Raw genomic sequence first — 19,566 nt, 5'->3', positions numbered from 1 at the left:
ATTATACAGCCCTTACACTCTCCACCATATAAACCTTTATATTTTTATATAGGTGTATATAGAGAAAACAGTCTGGAAAAACACTTAACTGGTATCAGTGGTTTGTTACAAAATTGTATCATCAAAAACTCGTATATTAATGTTCATAACAGCATTGTTTATAGTAGCCACAATGACCATCAACTGCTGAATGAATTAAAAAATGTGGTATACCCATATAATGAATTACTCAGCCATAAACAGGAATAAAGGACTGATTCATTTTACAATGTGGATGAACCTTGAAAACATTATGCTAAATGAAAGCCAGAAACAAAAGTCCATATATTGATGATTCCATTTATAAAAAATGTCCTGAATAAGTAAATCTAGAAAGATAGAAAGTAAATTAATGATAGGAGCTGGAGGGAGAAAGAAATGGGGAGTAGCTGCTTAATGGGTAAAGAGCTGGAGTGATGAAAATGTTCTGGAATTAGGGACGATGGTTGCACAACTTTGGGAATATACTAAAACTACTGAATTGTAAAAAGACAGACAAAGATGGCATGAATAGAGCACTGGGATAACTCTGAAAAGGGGTGATCGCACACTAACTCAGGGTGGCTCCACTCTCGCCTGCTTACCTCTCGCCTCTCAATTTCCTTCCTCCTCTCCTCCTCTCTCTGCCGTTCTAGCTCCCGCTGCTTTTCCAATTGCTTCTCCAGTTCCAGTTGTCTTTTGCGCTCTAGCTCCTGGCGCTCACGCTCCTTCCTCTCCTGCTCCGCCCGCTCCAGCTGGGCCAGGCGCTCCTGCTCCTTGCGCTGCTGCTCCAGGAGAGCTTGCCTTCGTTTCTCCAGTTCCAGGTTGCCACGTTCAAAGTTCTCCCGCTTCTTATCTTCAAACGTTACTTCAGACAAGGAACACAGCAACTATGAAAACTCAAGATTTTCAACGTACTCTTTTCAAAGGAAAACTCACCAGTGTATTTGAAACTTGTAGTACAAACCCAAACCCAGAACTCCCTAAGCTTCTGTGTCCCTGTTAATGAGCACAACGAAAACCCCCTTTGCCTAACCTCTCTGCTTATATCTTCTCCTCCACGCCAAACACTGTTTCTAAAAGATCCTTATCTAGCAGTTCTACATCACCACCCAGACTCCTTTCCTTCCCTGTTACTCCATCCTTTCCCTTCTTCCCATGAGCTTGCCCTAGGAATTAACCCCCTCTCTTCCGGACCATGAGTCTCTGTCTCTCTCCCTCCTTCCCTTTGCCTTGTAACTGTGCTGATGAGTCCTCTATTCTAACAAGATTTCTCAAAGCAGAGCGAAAGGTGAGCATTCCGCTTTTCACACTGAAGAACAAGCTGTGCCCTGATCCTTATCGAGATCACAGTCAGTCAACAATTTTTTCTAACCCATTATTCAGTTTCCTTCTTTGACACATCAATTATAAATTTAGAATGATTACTCAGTTCTATCCTTTTTTTTCTAATACTTTGTTTATGTCCATTTTATTTCTTCATTTTCTACAGTCCCATCATCCGTGTCCCTTACTGTCCTCAGCAGTGTCTATTTCATTTCTGTGTTGGCCTCACGCAATCCTCCTTGGAACCAACGCCGGCCGGGGGGCGCTCATTGCCACCCTGTGCAGCATGCCAGTCCCTGGTCCACGGCTATCTAAGAACCATCGCTTCTCACTCTGCCTTGAGATCTGCACCTGTGAGCATCCTTCTTTGGCTTCTTCCCACATTCCTGTTTGGACTTCACTGCTTTAGGCAGACTTCCTTCACATACTGTAGTCAGTGATTAGAGATGAAAGCGGGCAAGTATGTTTTGGTTTTCTTGCTCACCTTTGGTGATTTCAGAGGAGATGGTATCCTCTACTCTGATATCTTAAAATTCAAAGTCCTGGCTGGGGGCAGTGGCTCACACCTGTAATCTCAGCACTTTGGGAGGCTGAGGTGGGTGGATCACTTGAGGTCAGGAGTTCCATACCAGCCTGGCCAACATGGTGAAACCCAGTGTCTACTAAAAATACAAAAAAATTAGCCGGGTGTGGTGGCAGGCACCTATAATCCCAGCTACTTGGGAGGCTGAGACAGGAGAATCGCTTAAAGCTGGGAGGCAGAGGTTGCAGTGAGACAAGATTGCGCTACTGCACTCCAGCCTGGGTGATGAGCAGACTCTGTCTCAAAAAAAAAAAAAATTCAAAGTCCCCCTACCACAGAAAGGGATGATGTAATGATACATGCTGCAAGGTGGATGAATCTTAAAAATATTGTGCCAAGTGAAAGATGTCAGTCATAAACAGTCATATATGATTCCATTTATATGAAATATCCACAATAGGTAAATCCCAAGAATCAGAAAGCAGATTGGTGGTTGCCAGGGGCTGGAGGGAGTGATGGATACGGAGTTTTGTTGTGAGGTGAGGAAAGTATCTTGGGACAAGAGAGGTTGTGGCTGCAAGACACTGTGAATGCACTAAATGTCATTGTTAGGAACTGAATGTTTGTGTTGCCTCACCAAAATCCATACGTTTAAGCCCTAATTACCCTAATGTGATATTTGGAGATAGAGCCTCTGGAAGGTTAAGATTAGATTAGCTGGCCAGGCACGGTAGCTCACACCTGTAATTCCAGCACTTTCGGAGGCCGAGGCAGGCAGATCACCAGAGGTCAGGAGTTCGAGAGCAGCCTGACCAACATGGAGAAACCCTAGCTCTACTAAAAATAAAAAATTAGCTGGGCGTGGGGGCACATGCCTGTAGTCGCAGCTACTCAGCAGGCTGAGGCAGAAGAATTGCTTGAACCCGAGAGGCGGAGGTTGCGGTGAGCCGAGATCGCGCCATTGCACTCCAGCCTGGGCAACAAGAGCAAAACTCCGTCTCAAAAACAAAATAAAACAAAAAAAATTAGCCGTTGAGAGTGGGGCCCTTATGATAAATTAATATCCTTATAAAAAGACGGGGACCGCCGAGTGCAGTGGCTCACACCTGTAATCCCAACACTTTTTGGGAGGCCGAGGTGGGTGGATCACCTAAGGTCAGGAGTTCGAGACCAGCCTGACCAACACGGTGAAACCTCCGTCTCTACTAAAAATACAAAATTAGTTGGGTGTGGTGGCGCATGCCTGTAGTCCCAGCTACTTGGGAGGTTGAGGCAGGAGAATCACTAGAACCCAGGAGGCGGAGGCTGCAGTGAGCCGAGATTACGCCATTGCACTCCAGCCTGGGCAACAAGAGTGAAACACCGTCTCAAAAAAAAAAAAAAAAAAAAAAAAGGCAGGGACAGAGATAGAGAAAAGAGAGAGAGGAGAGATCTGTCTCCCTCTGCATGCACAAACCAAGGAAATCCCATGTAAGCAAAAAAAGTGAAGGCTACTGTCTGCATGCCGCGAAGAGGGCCCTCACTGGGAACCAAATCTGCACACCGTGATCTTGGACTTCCAGCCTCCAGAAAGGTGAGAGATAAAATTCCCACTGTTCAAGCTGCCCCGTCTATGCTATTTTGTTATGGCAGTCCAAGCAGACAAGACAGCCACCGAACTGAACATTTTGTATTACGTGAATCTCATCTCAATTTTAAAAACTCTCTAAGTCTCTATACATCTTTTTAATTCCAGCATCTGGCAATATTCCTAGTACGTAGGAGGCATATAATAAATGGCTATTGAAGGAATGAATACACAAATGAAATCTCTGATAATGTTGCTTCCTGTTCACAATTTTAAATGAATGTCTACTAAAAACAGAAAAAGAAAATTCTGCATTCCAAGCATTCCTGTCCTTATCTGCCATTGAAATTTCATTCTCATTGTTATCAAAACCTGAACTGTTCTCACTTCCACTTGTGGTGACCCTATTCATCTTCAACTCTCAACTCAACTGTGACCTCCTCCACAGACATTTAATTCCTCATCTCTTCCCCAGTCTACACCAACCAACCATAAGTGAGGTCTCTTGTGCACCTATAATAGTCTCGAGGAATTTATCCCACTCACATACTGCTTAAGTGATTGCTTATATGGATGTCTTAAATCCTCTAATATATTTTAAAGTTTCTAGAAGTATGAACCATGTATTAACATTTAGATTCTTTGCTCAACATACAGCCTTGCACATAAAATATTTCCAATAGTATTTCATCAGTGAACAAAAGGTAATTTAGTTTAGACAATAAACTGGGACAGCTAGTGTTCTGACCAGACCAATTAACTGCTGAGCATCTTAAATGCAGCAAAATGACACCGACAAAGTATTTATCATAAAAGACTCCATAATTTCATTTGCTTCTTAGTAGCATTATCATCTCATCATTAATAATTCATAGCCACCTTAGAATATTTTAATAGTATGATAGATTTATCATTGTAAATGAGGATTATTTAAAATAGGTTCAGGCTGGGCGCAGTGACTCACGCCTATAATCCCAGCACTTTGGGAGGCTGAGGTAGGTGGATCACTTGAGGTCAGGAGTTCGAGATCAGCCTGGCCAACACGGTGAAACCCTGTCTCTACTAAAAATACAAAAATTAGCTGGGCGTGGTGCACGTGCCTGTAGTCCCAACTACTCCAGAGGCTGAGGCAGGAGAATTGCTTGAATCTGGGAGGCGGAGGTTGCAGTGAGCCTAGATTGCGCCACTGCACTCCTGCCTGGGTAACAGAGTGAGACTCCATCTCAAAAAACAAAATAAATAAAATAAAATAGGTTCACATTAAATTTAAAATAGGTTCCTGCAATTAAGGAGTTTCCAATTCTCTTATAACAACATGAGAAAATAACAGTAGATGATTTGACTTTCTATTTCTGCACTGGTGGTATTAAGCAATCACCTTAATACTCATCAGTTTTTAGTGTTGTATATTCTATGGATAACATTTACATAATTTTTGTTTAGCAGTTTATAATCAGATTTCAAGTTACAAGTTAGAACAGTGCATTAGCAAAGTGCATAATGTTCTTATTTCTCTATCCAGACCCAAATCCATAAGCTTAATTAACAATTATCTCTGACTAAGGTCAGTTAAGTTACAAGGCAAAAATGTCAAAAACTAAATTTATGTTTACCTCTATATTTGTCTTAGAGATAGGAAATCTCTAATTTCGTTTAATCTAAATGATTTAACTCAATATAAAGGCTGCCTTACCAGGTAATTTCTTTTCTAATTGTTGTTGTTCATCTTCTAAAACTGGTTCCTCTGGTAGCCTCTGATCTACAGATGTTGAGCTTATGACAGATATACCACTGCCAGATCGAACTCTTCTGCAATTGCGGGGAAAAAGAAAAATAGATTCACACAGAGCTGTCTAGGTGGAGTTGGACAAGTTATGAAGAAGAATTTTTGAAGATTTTACCATGCCATGGAGCAAATTTCATTTATAGTAAGGAAAATATAAAGATTTGGTCTTCTCTATTTACAAGGAGTTTTTTAATGAATATTTGAATGTCATCAGACGCTGAGTGCCAAGCTTTTTTAAGAATCACCACCAAAATTGAAACAATTCCAAAGGATGAAAGTAGGTAATAATCAAAAAGTGGTAAGAACAATGCCTGGGACATGAAGAGCACTAAGTGGGAGCTGCTATTTCCATTGCCCTCTCAAGCAACCTTAAATTCCTCCAAGGGAAGATCAGCAGCTCTGCTCACTAGGAGCATCTCTCTTCTCTTTCCCGTCTCTCCATTTCACCCCCTAAGAAACACATGCAATGTCTATACTTTATAGTTCATAAAACAAATCACTTTGTTTACTAATTTCTTCCACTTTACACTTTTATTTTATTTTATTTTATTTTATTTTTTGAGACGAAGTCTCACTCTTGTCCCCCAGGCTGGAGTGCAATGGTGCAATCTCGGCTGACTGCAACCTCCGCCTCCTGGGTTCAAGCGATTCTCCTGCCTCAGCCTCCCGAGTAGCTGGGATTACAGGCGCCTGCCACCACGCCCGGCTAATTTTTGTATTTTTAGTAGAGACGGGGTTTCACCATGTTGGCCAGGCTGATCTCGAACACCTGACCTCAGGTGATCCACCCGCCTTGGCCTCCCAAAGTGCTGGGATTACAGGCGTGAGCCACCACACCACCCAGCCCACTTTACACTTTTAACTTTGCTGTGTTTAAACGGTCTCCCAATCCTTTTTACGCACTTATTTTCAGCTTCCAATGCTGCAGTTGTGGGATTTCACAGGCAAAGTGCCTCAGCACCCCGCTGCTTCCTACGTAGTCACAGTTTCCTCAGCTTGCTCCTGTACCATGTGTGTGCTGACAGTAATGGCTCTATTTCTCTTCATTTAAAGGGGGTTTTGCCCCAGTCCTTCCTGCAGTTTGAGGACTCAGGTCAGAAAGCCTAATCTTCTTTCCATTCTCCTTTGTACTTGTAAGATCTCATATTCAGTTTTTATGTTCAAAGCCAGGAGACAGAGCTGTTCTGGACAGCGTGTGCATGCATGCATGCATGGATGTAAATGAGGATGCCAGTCATAATACTGGACCTCAGGTGACTCTCTTGACTCTCTTGACATCTTTACTGAGACTGTCTTTCAGTCCAGGGTAATTTTCTTTAATTGTCTTCCTGATAATAATTTCTACATTGCTAGCAGCTTTTGTTACCACTGAAATGTGTGGAATTCACAAGTGTGACCTCCTTGGTTTCTTCTCTATGCATAGGCTCATGCAGTTTCTCTTTTGCTGCTGGCATCTGCTGTGAAAATTTCTGGTAAGCATTGATGACAGGTTGGTAGAAAATCAACAATCTTTTGATATTTTACTTCATTGTTTCACTAATACACTACAAGTACTTTGAAGAACAGAATGGGCCCAAGATTAACATAGACCTAGATAAGAGTCTCCAGAATTCACGGATACTTAGTTTCCTTGTCAGGGATGAAAATCAGGTAAGACACATAGTCAATAAAGCCAAGTTTGGAATTCATATACTCTGTATACAATTCCTGATCAGAGCCCATGTTCCTTACCTAAAAGAAGGTGGAATGTATTCTGGAGGCAGGACAGGTGGCAGTGGTTGGCCAGACATAGCTACATCAATGAGGTGCATTGCCAGGATAAATTCTTCTGCTGTAAGTTTTCCATCTTGATCAATGTCAGAAAGATTCCTATTCAACAAAAAGTTAACTGTAATCCGGTTTCATGAAAATTCATGCTTTTTACTATTCATGAGTGATTTAAAAGTTATGTTTTCTTATTGACCACAGGCCAACTGAGTCTCTTTGTCCCTCATTTTGTCAAAATAGTACCTATTTTATACTGTTGCAAAGATAAAATTACAAGTAGTTGGGACAGTGTTCCTCATTCAACAAATGCTATGATTATAATGATACTCTTCCCCAACCTTTGCATATTTAAAATATAACACACTCATATTCCATGTATCTTTTTTAACAGACGAGCTCTCACTCTGTTACCCAGGCTGATGTGCAATGACATGATCACAGTTCACTGCAGCCTCACTGCAGCCATGATCATAGTTCACTAAAGCCTTTCCAGGCTTAAGTGATCCTCCTGCCTCAGCCTCCCAAACGTGAGATTACAAGGTGTGTGCCACCATGCCTAGCTAATTTTAAAATATTTTGTGGAGATGGGGGTCTCACTGTGTTGCCCAGGCTGATCTGTCCTGGCCTCAAGTGAGCCTATCAAATCGCTGGGATTATAGGCATAAGCCACCATAACCAGCTCTATATTGTTAAAGGTTCTGCTCTAGACCAGGAAATGACAAACTATCAGTAAAGGGTCAGGTAGTAAATATTTTACGGTTTATAAGACGTACAATCCCTATCATACTGAATTCTGTCATTTTGGCAGAAAAGTAGCCACAGACAACATATAAATGAATGGGCATGGCTATTTGTACGATAAAAACTTTCTTCACAAAAACAGATGCAGGCCAGATTCAGCCCACTGGGCAGAGCTGGCCACCCCTTAATCTAGGCCTACACAGTGGATCTTTATGAACTCCAGCCACAGAGTCAAAGTGTTTCCTCTTCCTCAATCTCAGGATTCAATCTCCATCATTCTTCATAATGACTCCATCATTCTTCATAATGAACTTGCCCAACTAGCTAATTACAGCAAACATTTTCCTGGCAAGTCCAAGAATGTGATTTTACTAAACAATTTCTGGACCATCAAAAGAAGATACATGACAACACATCCATTCACTAGAATGTCAACAAGACAAATGCAATAGGAAACTGGCTTTGCCAATGCCAAAAATTAAGAAACCATCTTAATTCTGAAATTTCCTTAGGTGCTATAAACTTTTTTTGTTATAATTTCCATAAAGTAGAATGCACACCTTCTAGAGTATAAGTCTGAGAGTTTTCACAAACATGAACCACAACATACAGAATAGTGTCAGCTCTACCTAAAATTCCACGTCTGTTTGTAGCAACTCCCTCCTTTGCCCCCATCCCCTGGCAACTGCTGATCTCTTTTCTGTTCCTCTAGTTTTGCCCTTCCCATATGCAAGACACCCAGTTTTAAAAAGAAATGCAAATGAAATAAAATGAAACCCCTGCCCGCTCTTCCTTATTCTCTGTTCCTTTTTGTGTCTCACAATTAGCCAGGCCTAGGTAAACCAGTTAGAAGGTGACTGAAATTCTTGTTTTTTCACCACACTTACCTAAATTATGATTATAAGCATTTAATTAAAATATCTTTTTTAGTGTGTAGTAGCAGAATATAACATTCTAACAGAAGAAGCCTCAAGCATTTTTCTCAAACAGGGTAAGTTATAAATGAGAAATTTAAAATAAATATTTCAATATAATATGGTATCATGAGAACAACCTAATAAATTGTCAACCAACCTCCATTAATGTTAGATCTTAAGTTTACATTTCAGGGGGCCCTAGGATACTGTTCAATACCCAGATTTAAAGAGTTCTGGGTGTGTCAAAGATATAAGATGTTTATTAACTTGTCTAGTCTACCGCCAAAGGCAAGCTCTTTCATACAAAACAGAAGGGAAGAGAAGGGCAAAGGGAGCTGCATTAGAGCTTGATCATTTGTGAAACAACCCTATCAATGTGGCCTGCAAGAAAATCATGAACTTTGCAGTGAGCCTTGTAGACAAGGTTTATTTTCCAGGGACAATCACCAACATATAGCTATAATATGCACACTTCTTAAGAAACCATTCTAGTTAACATTTAAATTTAAGGAAGCCTGTAGGACCCAGGCAATGCTCATCGATAGCTATTCAAAATCATTACACAATAGAGACATTAAGTGCCTCTTGAGGAAAGGACACAGAGACCTCTCTGGCACAGTCTTATCAAAAACAAAACAACAAAAACAAAAAAAAAAAATCAAATCTGATCCGCAGTTCTCAACCAGGGAAGATTTTGTACCCCAAGGCACATCTATCAAAGTCTGGAGACATTTCTGATTGCCATGCTGGGTGTGGAGCTCATGCTACTGGCATCTAGCATCTAGTGAGTAGTGGCCAGAGATGCTGCTGAACATCCTACACTATACAGGACATCCCCCAACAACAAAGATTTATTGGGCCCAAAATGTCTATAGTGCTGGGGTTGAGAAACTTTGCTCTAGATCTGATTACCAATTTACAGGAAATACAGAAAAAAATTAGACAATCCCACAGTGATGCAATCTTCAAAAGTTAGGCCACTAAGAAACTACAGGACAAATGATCTGGTTTGTTTTTAACAGAGTTTTTTTGTTTGTTTGTTTGTTTGTTTTTTGGTTGGGGGGTGGCCTGGGGGACTTGGGAAAAGAAGCACAGAACAAGACAAGGGGAAATTTATAGATTAAAGGAGACATAAAAGATGGAACAATCAAGTATTACCAAATATAGGCTTATTTCAGTCCTGATTTGAACAAATCAACTATAAAAACGTTTTGAGGCAATCTAAGGAATTTGAACACTACCTGATTAATTTAATGATAAGGATGATTACTAAAAGATTTAGGTGAGCTATTGGTATTATGACTATGCTAAAAAGAAAATCAGTCGGGCACAGTGGCTCACCCCCATAATCTCAGCATTTTGGGAGGCTGAGGTGGGCGGATCACCTGAGGTCAGGAGCTCGAGACCAACCTGGCCAACATGGCAAAACCCTGTCTCTACTAAAAATACAAAAATTAGCCAAGCGTGGGGGTTCATGCCTGTAATCCCAGCTACTAAGGAGGTTGAGGCAGGAGAATAGGTTGAACCTGGGAAGTGGAGGTTGCAGTGAACCAAGATGGCACCACTGCACTCCAGTCTCGATGAAAGAGCAAGACTCTATCTCAAAAATAATAATAATAATAAATGAAAAAAAGAAAAATCCCTCTCTTTTGAAGATACAAGCTAAAATATTTGCAGTAGAAATTATATAATAACTAAGATTTGGCTTAAAATAATCAAAGAGGCTGGGCGCGGTGGCTCACGCCTGTAATTCCAGCACTTTGGGAGGCTGAGGCGGGTGGATCACCTGAGGTTGAGAGTTCAGGATCAGCCTGACCAACATGGAGAAACCCTGTCCTACTAAAAATACAAAATTAGCCGGGCATGGTGGTGCATGCCTGTAATCCCAGCTACTCAGGAGGCTGAGGCAGGAGAATTGCTTGAACCCAGGAGGCGGAGGTTGCGGTGAGCCGAGATGGCGCCACTGCACTCCAGCCTGGGCAACAAGAGTGAAACTCCGTCTCCAAAAAAAAAAAAAAAAATCAAAGAAAGGGAGAGCCAAGACTGGTCACGAGTTGAGAATTGTTAAGTTGTATTATCACTCCTTGAGAATTCGTTGTATTAATCTGCTTTTGTATTTTTCAAAATCGAGAGGGGAAATAGTATTATAAAAGAGGCAATCATTACAACTCTTTGAAATTAAGCAAATTCTACATATTCCCCCATAAAAAACAGTATTAATCTAAAACCCATGAGCCCACACCAATCTAAGCAAGTTTCCACTTTATCCAAACCAAAGAACTTTTCATTCCTTACCATATTGAAGCCAGCTGAGCCTGTGGTAAACTTGATTGCATAAGAATAGTTCTTGCTTGGGGACCTACACAGGAACCAGGAAAAGGACATACAGATGAGTCAGCAAATACTCACTGTACAGGAGGACCAGGGTTCTGCATATACGGACTACTCCATGACCTCATGCAATCACAATGCTTTAAATAACATTTGCTACTACCGCAGGGGCTTTGTAAAAAGGAAATTAAGCCCCAATGAAAAAGAGGAGAAACACAGAGCACAGCATCTGACACATAATAAATTTCTGTTAAATGGATGTTTGATAAAGAATGACCATGTGAAAGATTTAGAGTTTCAAAATATAACCTGACCTTTTGTCCACATTACCATCTTTATTTGTATTGGGCTTTATTTACAAACTTGAAACTTATTCTCTTTAAGTGTAACATCTTTTGCTGCTGCTACCACCTGCTGTCTCCACCCTGCTCAACCTCAGGCAAATTCAGGGAAGATTCGGAGAATCTTAGAGGAGGAAGGGAGCTCGGAAGAGATCTCCGGGAAACTGTTTCACTAAACAGACTTAAAAAGAAAAAAAAAAGTTGCAGGAAGCGCTAATAGCCAGGATTAAAACACATTTCCAGCCTGGTGTGGTCGCTCATGCCTGTAATCCCAGCATTTTGGGAGGCTGAGGCAGGCAGATGGCTTGAGCTCAGGAGTTCAAGACCAGATGGCAAAACCCCATCTCCACCAAAAGTGCAAAAAATTAGCTGGGTGTGGTGGCATGAGCCTGTGGTCACAGTTACTCCGGAGGTTGAAGTAGGAGGATCGCTTGAGCCCCAGAAGCGGAGGCTGCAGTGAGCCAAGATTATGCCACTGCACTCCATCCTGGGCAACCTAGTGAGACACTATCTCAATTAAAAAAACAAAACAAAACACATTTCCTATGTTAGCCAAGAAAAACAAAAAAAAGAAGAATTCCCGGAATTTCTACTCTTCTCTCAAAATAAGCTCTCATTTCTTAAAATAATCATAAACATCTTCACTTCTGGTATGAAAGTGGCCTCAGACATCAGACAAAAGCACAGTAGGAGACTCTGTTTAAATAAACTAGGGTCAGGGAGGGAGAAATAAATATGTCTTCCTTTCCAGCACTGCCTCTCAAGGTGTGGTCCCAGGAACACTGCTGGACAGAGGAATGGAAGGCTGTGGCAATTTTGTTGGGAAGATTCTGGTGTATATGCTTTTGCTTTTTGCTATTTCATTATTCAAACGTCACCTCATCAAAAACCACAAAACTGGATGTGTTTTTGCATGGCCAGCAGTAGAGGTCAGGGAACCAAGGAGTTGTAGGCTCTAGTCCTGGCTTAGTCTAGACTTTGCTGAGTGACTGGGCGAGGTAGTCTGGACCCTAGTTTGCTCATTTCAGATAAACCTGTCTATGATCCATTGGGGCAGTGAGCTTAGCATCACATTAGCACATGAAAGGTGCTCTAATGTCAGGTAACATTATTGACAATAGTTCAACTTTTATTTACATATAAAATCCTGACAGAAAAGCACACATACGGATACATGTGGATATATACATGTGCACATGTACACAGCTGAATTAATTTTCCAAAGTGAAAATACTCAAACACTATGGAGGTCATGAAAGAGAGTATAATTGCACCCCAAATGCCCCTATTTGCCTCTCTTTTAGAATCACCTACCACCAAGGTAGCCTAACTTCTAACCAAATAGTCTGTACGCTGTTCCACCTGGCTTATTTTGCTCAATATATTGTCACGTAGAGTTGTAGAACATTAATCCTCACTGGTATGTAGTGTATCATTGTGTCATTACATCCTAATTCATTGTCCATTAGGAGTGTTTTCTTTTCTTTTCTTTTGACATGAAGTCTCACTCTGTCACCCAGGCTGGAGTGCAGTGGCGCCATCTTGGCTCCCTGAAACCTCCACCACCCGGGTTCAATGATTCTCCTGCCTCAGCCTCCTGAGTAGCTGGGACTACAGGCATACGCCACCACATCTGGCTAATTTTTGTATTTTTCTTAGTAGAGACAGGGTTTCCCCATGTTGGCCAAGCTGGTCTCGAACTCCTGACCTCAAGTGATCCACCCACCTTGGCCTCCCAAAGTGCTGAGATTATAGGTATGAGTCACTGTGGCCGGCCTGTCCATTCTACTGTTGATAGGCATTCAGTTAGTTTTCAATTAGGGCTACTATTAATAGTGAGCACTCTAACTTTTGGTGAATATATGAACACATTCCTGCTGGATGTGTGTGCGTACATGAGCATGTGTGTGTTTTGGGAGCATCTAAGAATAAAAAACAATCTACTGAATTCATGTGAAGATTCTAAAGGACTGTGGTACAATGGAATGAGCAAAGTTCAGGCATCACTTTCTTTAGTCTGTAACATTGTATCTAGAATGTTGGTAACAAAGTAGAATTAACAAAACTTTAGTGGGTGATTTAATTTACACTTGTAACAATTGCCCTTACTCCAGAACTATAAAAAAGGAAGTTAATATTTTATCTATTACACATAAAAAGCCTAACAATAAATGTGAAGAACTAGCTCTAAACCTGGATATCAGGAGACTTGGATTCTAGTCCTGACTCCCTAATGGCATGTGGCATTAACAAAACTACTTTAACTTTCTAAAATGAAGTTCTTCCATCTGCGAAATGAAGAAAATAATCTACAACAGGGATTGGTAAATTAAAGCCCTTAGGCCAGATCTGGCCCACTGCCTGTTTTCATAAGCAAAGTTTTATTAAAACAGCCATATCCACTGATATAAGCATGATATATGGCTGTTGTCATGCTATGATGGCAAAGTTGAGTAGTTGAAGCAAATAACATATGACCTATGAGCCTAAAATATTTATTGTGCTATTCTTTACAGAAAATGTTTGCTGATCCCCACACTAGAAGATCACAATTATCTCTTGTAATTCTACTATTTGTCTATATATGTCCTAAATCAATGTTGCAAAATATTAAAAATAGATCAGCAACAGCTAAGATAGCATCTTAACACATTTGGACAACACACAGTTGAGCTTTGAGTGCACAGAACTCTTCTGTGGAAACCTAGGTACATAAAGGGATATCGGTTTTGGAATACTGGCTTATAAGGAAACATAGGAATAAAACCAGAAATCCCAAGCACACAAACCCCACTTCTGGCATCCATGTTTGGGCAGGGAAGTATGGCTAGAAAGGAGAGAGTAACTACATGAGATGAGCTTTATTTGAAACAATGACTAAGACTTTAGCTTTTCTGATTAATAGATGAATTACCAAATAGCATATTCATTGTTTCAGAATGCAACAATAAAATACCTCTTTGAGAAGAAGGGCTAGCTAGCATTATTAACAGGAATACCAGAGTTCTAGAGCTTCTTACATAACCTTAATTAAGGAATGACCCCTCTCTATTTTATGAGGCTGTCTCTTTTAAGGGCATGCAACAGTATACACATCAAGCCGTGAAGGAAGAACAGGGTGTCCAACAGGATGTATCGGCTAAATCAACCCAGATAGTCAGTGGGGTAAACAGCGCCATTGTTAAGGCCAGACGCGGTGGCTCACGCCTATAATCCCACCACTTTGGGAGGCAGAGGTAGGCAGATCGCTTAAGCTCAGGAGTTCGAGACCAGCCTGGGGAACATGGCAAAACCCAGTTTCTACAAAAAATACAAAAAATTAGCTGGGCATGGTGGCACATGCCTGTAGTCCCAGCTACTGGGGGGCTGAGGTGGGAGGATCCCCTGAGCCTGGGAAATCAAGGCAGCAGTGAACCATGGTTATGTCACTGTACTCCAGCCTGGGTGCCCGTAATCCCAGCACTTTGGGAGGACAAGGCGGTAGGACTGCTTGAGGTCAGGAGTTCAAAACCAGCCTGGACAACAAAGATCCCACCTCCAAAGAAAAATTTTTTTAAAAAATTAGCTGGGTGTGGTGGTGCATGCATGCCTGCAGTCCCTGCTACTCAGGAGGCTAAGGTGAGAGGATTGCTTGAGCCCAGGAGTTCAAGGTTGCAGCGAGCTACTATTGCACCACAGCACTCCAGCACTCCAGCCTGGGTAACAAAGCAAGTCTGTTTCAAAAAAAGAAAGAAAAGAAGTGCTTTTTAGTTCTTGAAAACAAAAACCCACAAAAAACAAAAGCAAGAAGGATGAAAAACAAGAGATTACAAATATAAATTATATATTTCTTTTGGGCCATGTTACATACTGAAACCTTTTCTCAGCTTTCTTGATATTTTGCTTCTCCTGCAGCTGAGTGAACTGCTTTGGGGATTCTGACTTCATAAAATTATTTTTATGTGATCAAGACAATGACCTTTATGTTCCATCCACCTCAACAAATCAGCTGTTTCCATCAACGTTTTAATTTAGTATAAAACATACTTTATATTGATTCCTAAGTACATAAAGGGAAAAAAAATTAAATTTCTATTGTTTATTCCCATTTTAAAATTTACTGTAATAAATTATTCTACTTGACATGACGATACAAAGGTCTGGTTCAAAAGTAAAATTCCCACCTTAAATTCTTGCTGGATCAAAGTAGCAATAAGTATGCAGATAAACAATATCAAAATCTGCTTTCTTTCCAGTATATTTCAAATTTTACTTTCTGCCTCAGATATTTAAAAGTTCTAAATGTTCAAGTGCCTGGGTCATTATATTTGGAATGTAGATACTGCATTTCATTCATAAAACACCAAGAAAGAGAGAATTTCTCAATCAATGTCTCAACTGAATACTATTTTAATCAACTCACAGCAAACACCAACGTTTTCAAGAAATATTTTTGGATTCATTGGCAATGTAGTTCTGGGTTTGTATGGAGCACTGGTGTCAAACAAACCATGTAAAACAGTACTTAAAAATATGCTATTAAATACACCTTCTGTGGGCCGGGTGTGGTGGCTCATGCCTGTAATCCCAGCACTTTGGGAGGCTGAGGTGGGTGGACCACCTGAGGTCAGGAGTTTGAGACCAGCCTGAGCAACATGATGAAACCCTGTTTCTACTAAAAATACAAAATTAGCCGGGTGTGGTGGCACATGCCTGTAATCCCAGCTACTTGGGAGGCTGAGGCAGGAGACTCACTTGAACCCAGGAGGTGGAGATTGCAGTGAGCTGAGATCGCACCATTGCACTCCGGCCTGGGCAACAAGAGTGAAGCTCCATCTCAAAAAAAAAAGCAGAGCCTGCATAAGCTAGGCTGGTTTTGACAGCTACTGCTTTATGAGGCAGTATGACACATCAAGAATCTGTGTGTATTTACTATTCACCCATTCAAACATAAATACATGCTTATTTGGGGTGACTGCTGAGATCCTTAAAGGGACCAGAGTTCAAGATTAGTTTAGAACCCTTCAAAATCTCATCCAACTCTGACATTTTTATACATAAGATATCTTTTTCTTTTGGGAGTAAAAATTGCAATTTTAAGTAATAGCAAGGAAAAAATAGTAAGAATCAGTTCTTAAAAGTGTTTTGGATTATAATCCTACCCGTACCCCACTCCACCACCCAGGAAACCTAAATTTTTTTCCCTTCCTTTCATATTTGTTAGACGGCAGTTAGTTTTTCCCTTTAACATTTAATATTCATATCAGAGGTCTCTATTTTCTTTTATTAAAGTATGCTTTTCTTTATAACTTTCTTTTTTTTGTTTTGAGATGGAGTCTCACTCTGCAGCCCAGGATGGAGTGCAGTGGCATGATCTTGGCTCACTGCAACCGCCTCCCAGGTTCCAGCAATTCTCCTGCCTCAGTAGCTGGGATTACAGGTGCCCACCACCACACCCGGCTAATTTTTGTATTTTTAGTAGAGACCATGTTGGCCAGGCTGGTCTTGAACTCCTGACCTCAGGTGATCCACCCGCCTCAGCCTCCCAAAGTGCTGGGATTGGGATTACAGGCATGAGCCACTGCACCCAGCCTTCTTTATAACTTTCTAACAAGTATTTAAACCTTCGTGAGAAAAATTTTGAACAGTATGCTAAAATTCCTGTCTATCCTTCTGATGTAGATAACAGAATCATTCTTCTTTTAAAAAAATCCATTGAGATCACCTAAGTTAACTCTGGCCTTTTATATTAATAGATAAAGAAATATCCAAAGTGGTGAGCCCTATCTAGGCAGTGACAGAGCCATGTTCTCAACTCCCTGCTTTCACCCTGCCTGCTGCCTCCAACTCTAACCTAGTGAACAGACAGCTTCAAGTTCATCAAGTTCAAAGCTGGACTTCAGAAGCTGAAGCTAGTTTTTGTTCAAAGAAGTGTTTCTTTGCGAGTGTCTTGATTTGCATATCAGTGGCTTTCAGCGTACAGGAGTATCCCTAGTCTATGTTCCATTTTACCACAAAGCAATGGGGCATGAGAGAATGATATAACTATGGAAAGAGTTATCAGTGGATAAGAACAGGAGATAACAGAGACAATGGAAACACTGCCAAGAAATAAGTACACAGACGTGGAAAATATCTATGACCCAATATCTAGAAACAGTTTACATTGAAAACAAAGATCATATTTCACTAATTTTCATTTGTAAATACCTGTTAAGTGTCCACTCATAGTTTTGTCATGACTATTGAATAATTGCCTGTATTTCAGTCTTGATGACTGAGGAACAGCCCATTCTGCCACTGGTGGGACACTGTGGGGAAAAGAAAAAGGAGAGAAAGAGGATTATCCATAAGCCTGGTAAAGTTCCTTAATGACGGTAAACTAAGAACTTCTCTAGATAATCATATCTAACTTTCATATTCTATTCATTTTATTATCACTATTTCTGATTTTTTTTTGCCATGGGTATTTCCCATTTTTAAGATCATAAACATTTCCCTCAAAATAGATAATTATTTTTCCAGAATCATGGATAAACACAATAGACCGAGAGGCTGTTTCAAGTTGTATATATAATTTAATAATTTAAAGGTTCCATAAAAGTATGAAAAACCTCTTGTAACTGAGGTAATACAATAATATCCAGGCTATTCTAATTTCTAAAACACTTCTTTTTTGGTTAAAAAGCAACGCTAAAAGCAAACCAATAACTGCCTTTAAAGGTACTATTTCTCCAAAAATGTTTTAACTTTCTATACATGAATATATAGGACCCATTTCTTAATGAAGTGAAATTACTCCATTCTGGTAAGTTTAAATTCAGACCCATTGGACAGTTTCCCAGAGAGAGAGAGAGAACAGAACATTTCCATGGTCATGACACACAAGCAGAGTGGGAATGGAGACAGCTTCACTTTCTCCACTACAATCCAATACCAATCTCTCCTTGCCAATGTGCCACAATCCTGACCTGGCCCAAGGACACACTTGCCAGTAGTTAGGCTGGGTCTACACTTCCTTAGTGGTTAGTTCCTCAGATGCCACTGTCCACACAAATATCACATTGGTACCAATGGCGTGTTAAGCTTCGACATCTAAATTAAACCCAATGGCTGAGCTCAGGCAGTAAAAATGGCATTCCCCTTCCAGGACAGATTACAGGTAATGCTCTGTTTGCAATTTCATTTCAACAACAATATCTATTTCAAACATGTAAAAGCACAATCTTACTGAAATACTGAACTTTTTAATCATCATTTCCATGTGTTATCTATGCACTTACACCTATTATATACAGTTCAAGTATAGGAAATAGCTCCCAAACACTCGAGAAGTACTTCCATGAATTCACCTTTTTCAATTTTTATGAATTTCTTAATAAAAAACACTTACCATGATCTATTCTGCTGTGGGTACTTCTGCACCAACCCTCTCATGTTAAACTAACATTTTGCTGATTCCAACTCCCGCCTATTTGTCAAGAAGCTAACTATCTAGTTGCTACACGCCAGGAACGTTGGGTGTTATACACACAAGTTGTCCCAGATTACACTTATCACATCAGAGTTTTCTGCCAAATTCCTGAGAATTTAAATAGACTAAAAACTCATGAAGATGTACCCAAAAGTTCAATACTCCATTGCAAAAATTGGCTAGAAAATTTAAGTTATTAAAAAGGTGACAACATAAAAAAAAAAAAGTTGTTTTAATAGCACTAATGTTTGCTAATACTGATAGTTTATTCATTCTAATGTCACAAATCAATAAAGCAGATTTCAAAATCACTTCTGCAAAGTCATAATAAACTCAAAACTTCAGCATGGTATAGGAGAATTTTTTTTTTTTTTTTTTAAGAAAGAGACTTGCCGTGTCACCCACGCTGGAATGCAATGCTGCGATCTCAGCTCACTGCAACCTCCACCTCCTGGATTCAAGCAATTCTCTTGCCTCAGCCTCCCGATTAGCTGGGATTACAGGCGCCCGCCACCACGCCCAGCTAATTTTTTGTATTTTTAGTAGAGACGAGGTTTCACCATGTTGGCCAGGCTGGTCTCGAACTCCTGACCTTGTGATCTGCCCACCTCGGCCTACCAAAGTGCTGGGATTACAGGCGTGAGCCACCGCACCCAGCCCAGGAGAATTTTTTTAAAAAAGAAACTTAGTGTACGATGAGATAGGTTTAACTCTCAGGTCCACCATGCACTAAGCTGTAAACTATGGGTGAGGACTAGAGCTTCTCTGGGTGTGCTTCTTCTTGCACCATCTTGAG

General features: G+C 40.5%; 1 protein-coding gene across 3 annotated transcripts in view; it reads right to left on the bottom strand.

Annotated features, from left to right (window-relative positions):
• Positions 1 to 19,566, bottom strand: part of ITSN1 (intersectin 1) — a 254,550-nt gene that overhangs the window by 124,014 nt on the left and 110,970 nt on the right. For all 3 annotated transcript variants that reach the window (XM_054468745.2, XM_054468746.2, XM_054468747.2), the window contains exons 8-12: positions 17,507 to 17,607; positions 10,941 to 11,004; positions 6,952 to 7,089; positions 5,128 to 5,243; positions 624 to 886 (exon numbers count right to left, since the gene is read on the bottom strand). In XM_054468745.2, coding sequence (XP_054324720.2) covers positions 624 to 886; positions 5,128 to 5,243; positions 6,952 to 7,089; positions 10,941 to 11,004; positions 17,507 to 17,607 — 682 coding nt within the window. The remainder of the gene's footprint in view (positions 1 to 623; positions 887 to 5,127; positions 5,244 to 6,951; positions 7,090 to 10,940; positions 11,005 to 17,506; positions 17,608 to 19,566) is intronic.

This window comes from Pongo pygmaeus, chromosome 22 (genome assembly GCF_028885625.2).
Source record: "Pongo pygmaeus isolate AG05252 chromosome 22, NHGRI_mPonPyg2-v2.0_pri, whole genome shotgun sequence".
Taxonomy (NCBI): domain Eukaryota; kingdom Metazoa; phylum Chordata; class Mammalia; order Primates; family Hominidae; genus Pongo; species Pongo pygmaeus.
This window is presented reverse-complemented; position numbering and strand designations above follow the sequence as displayed.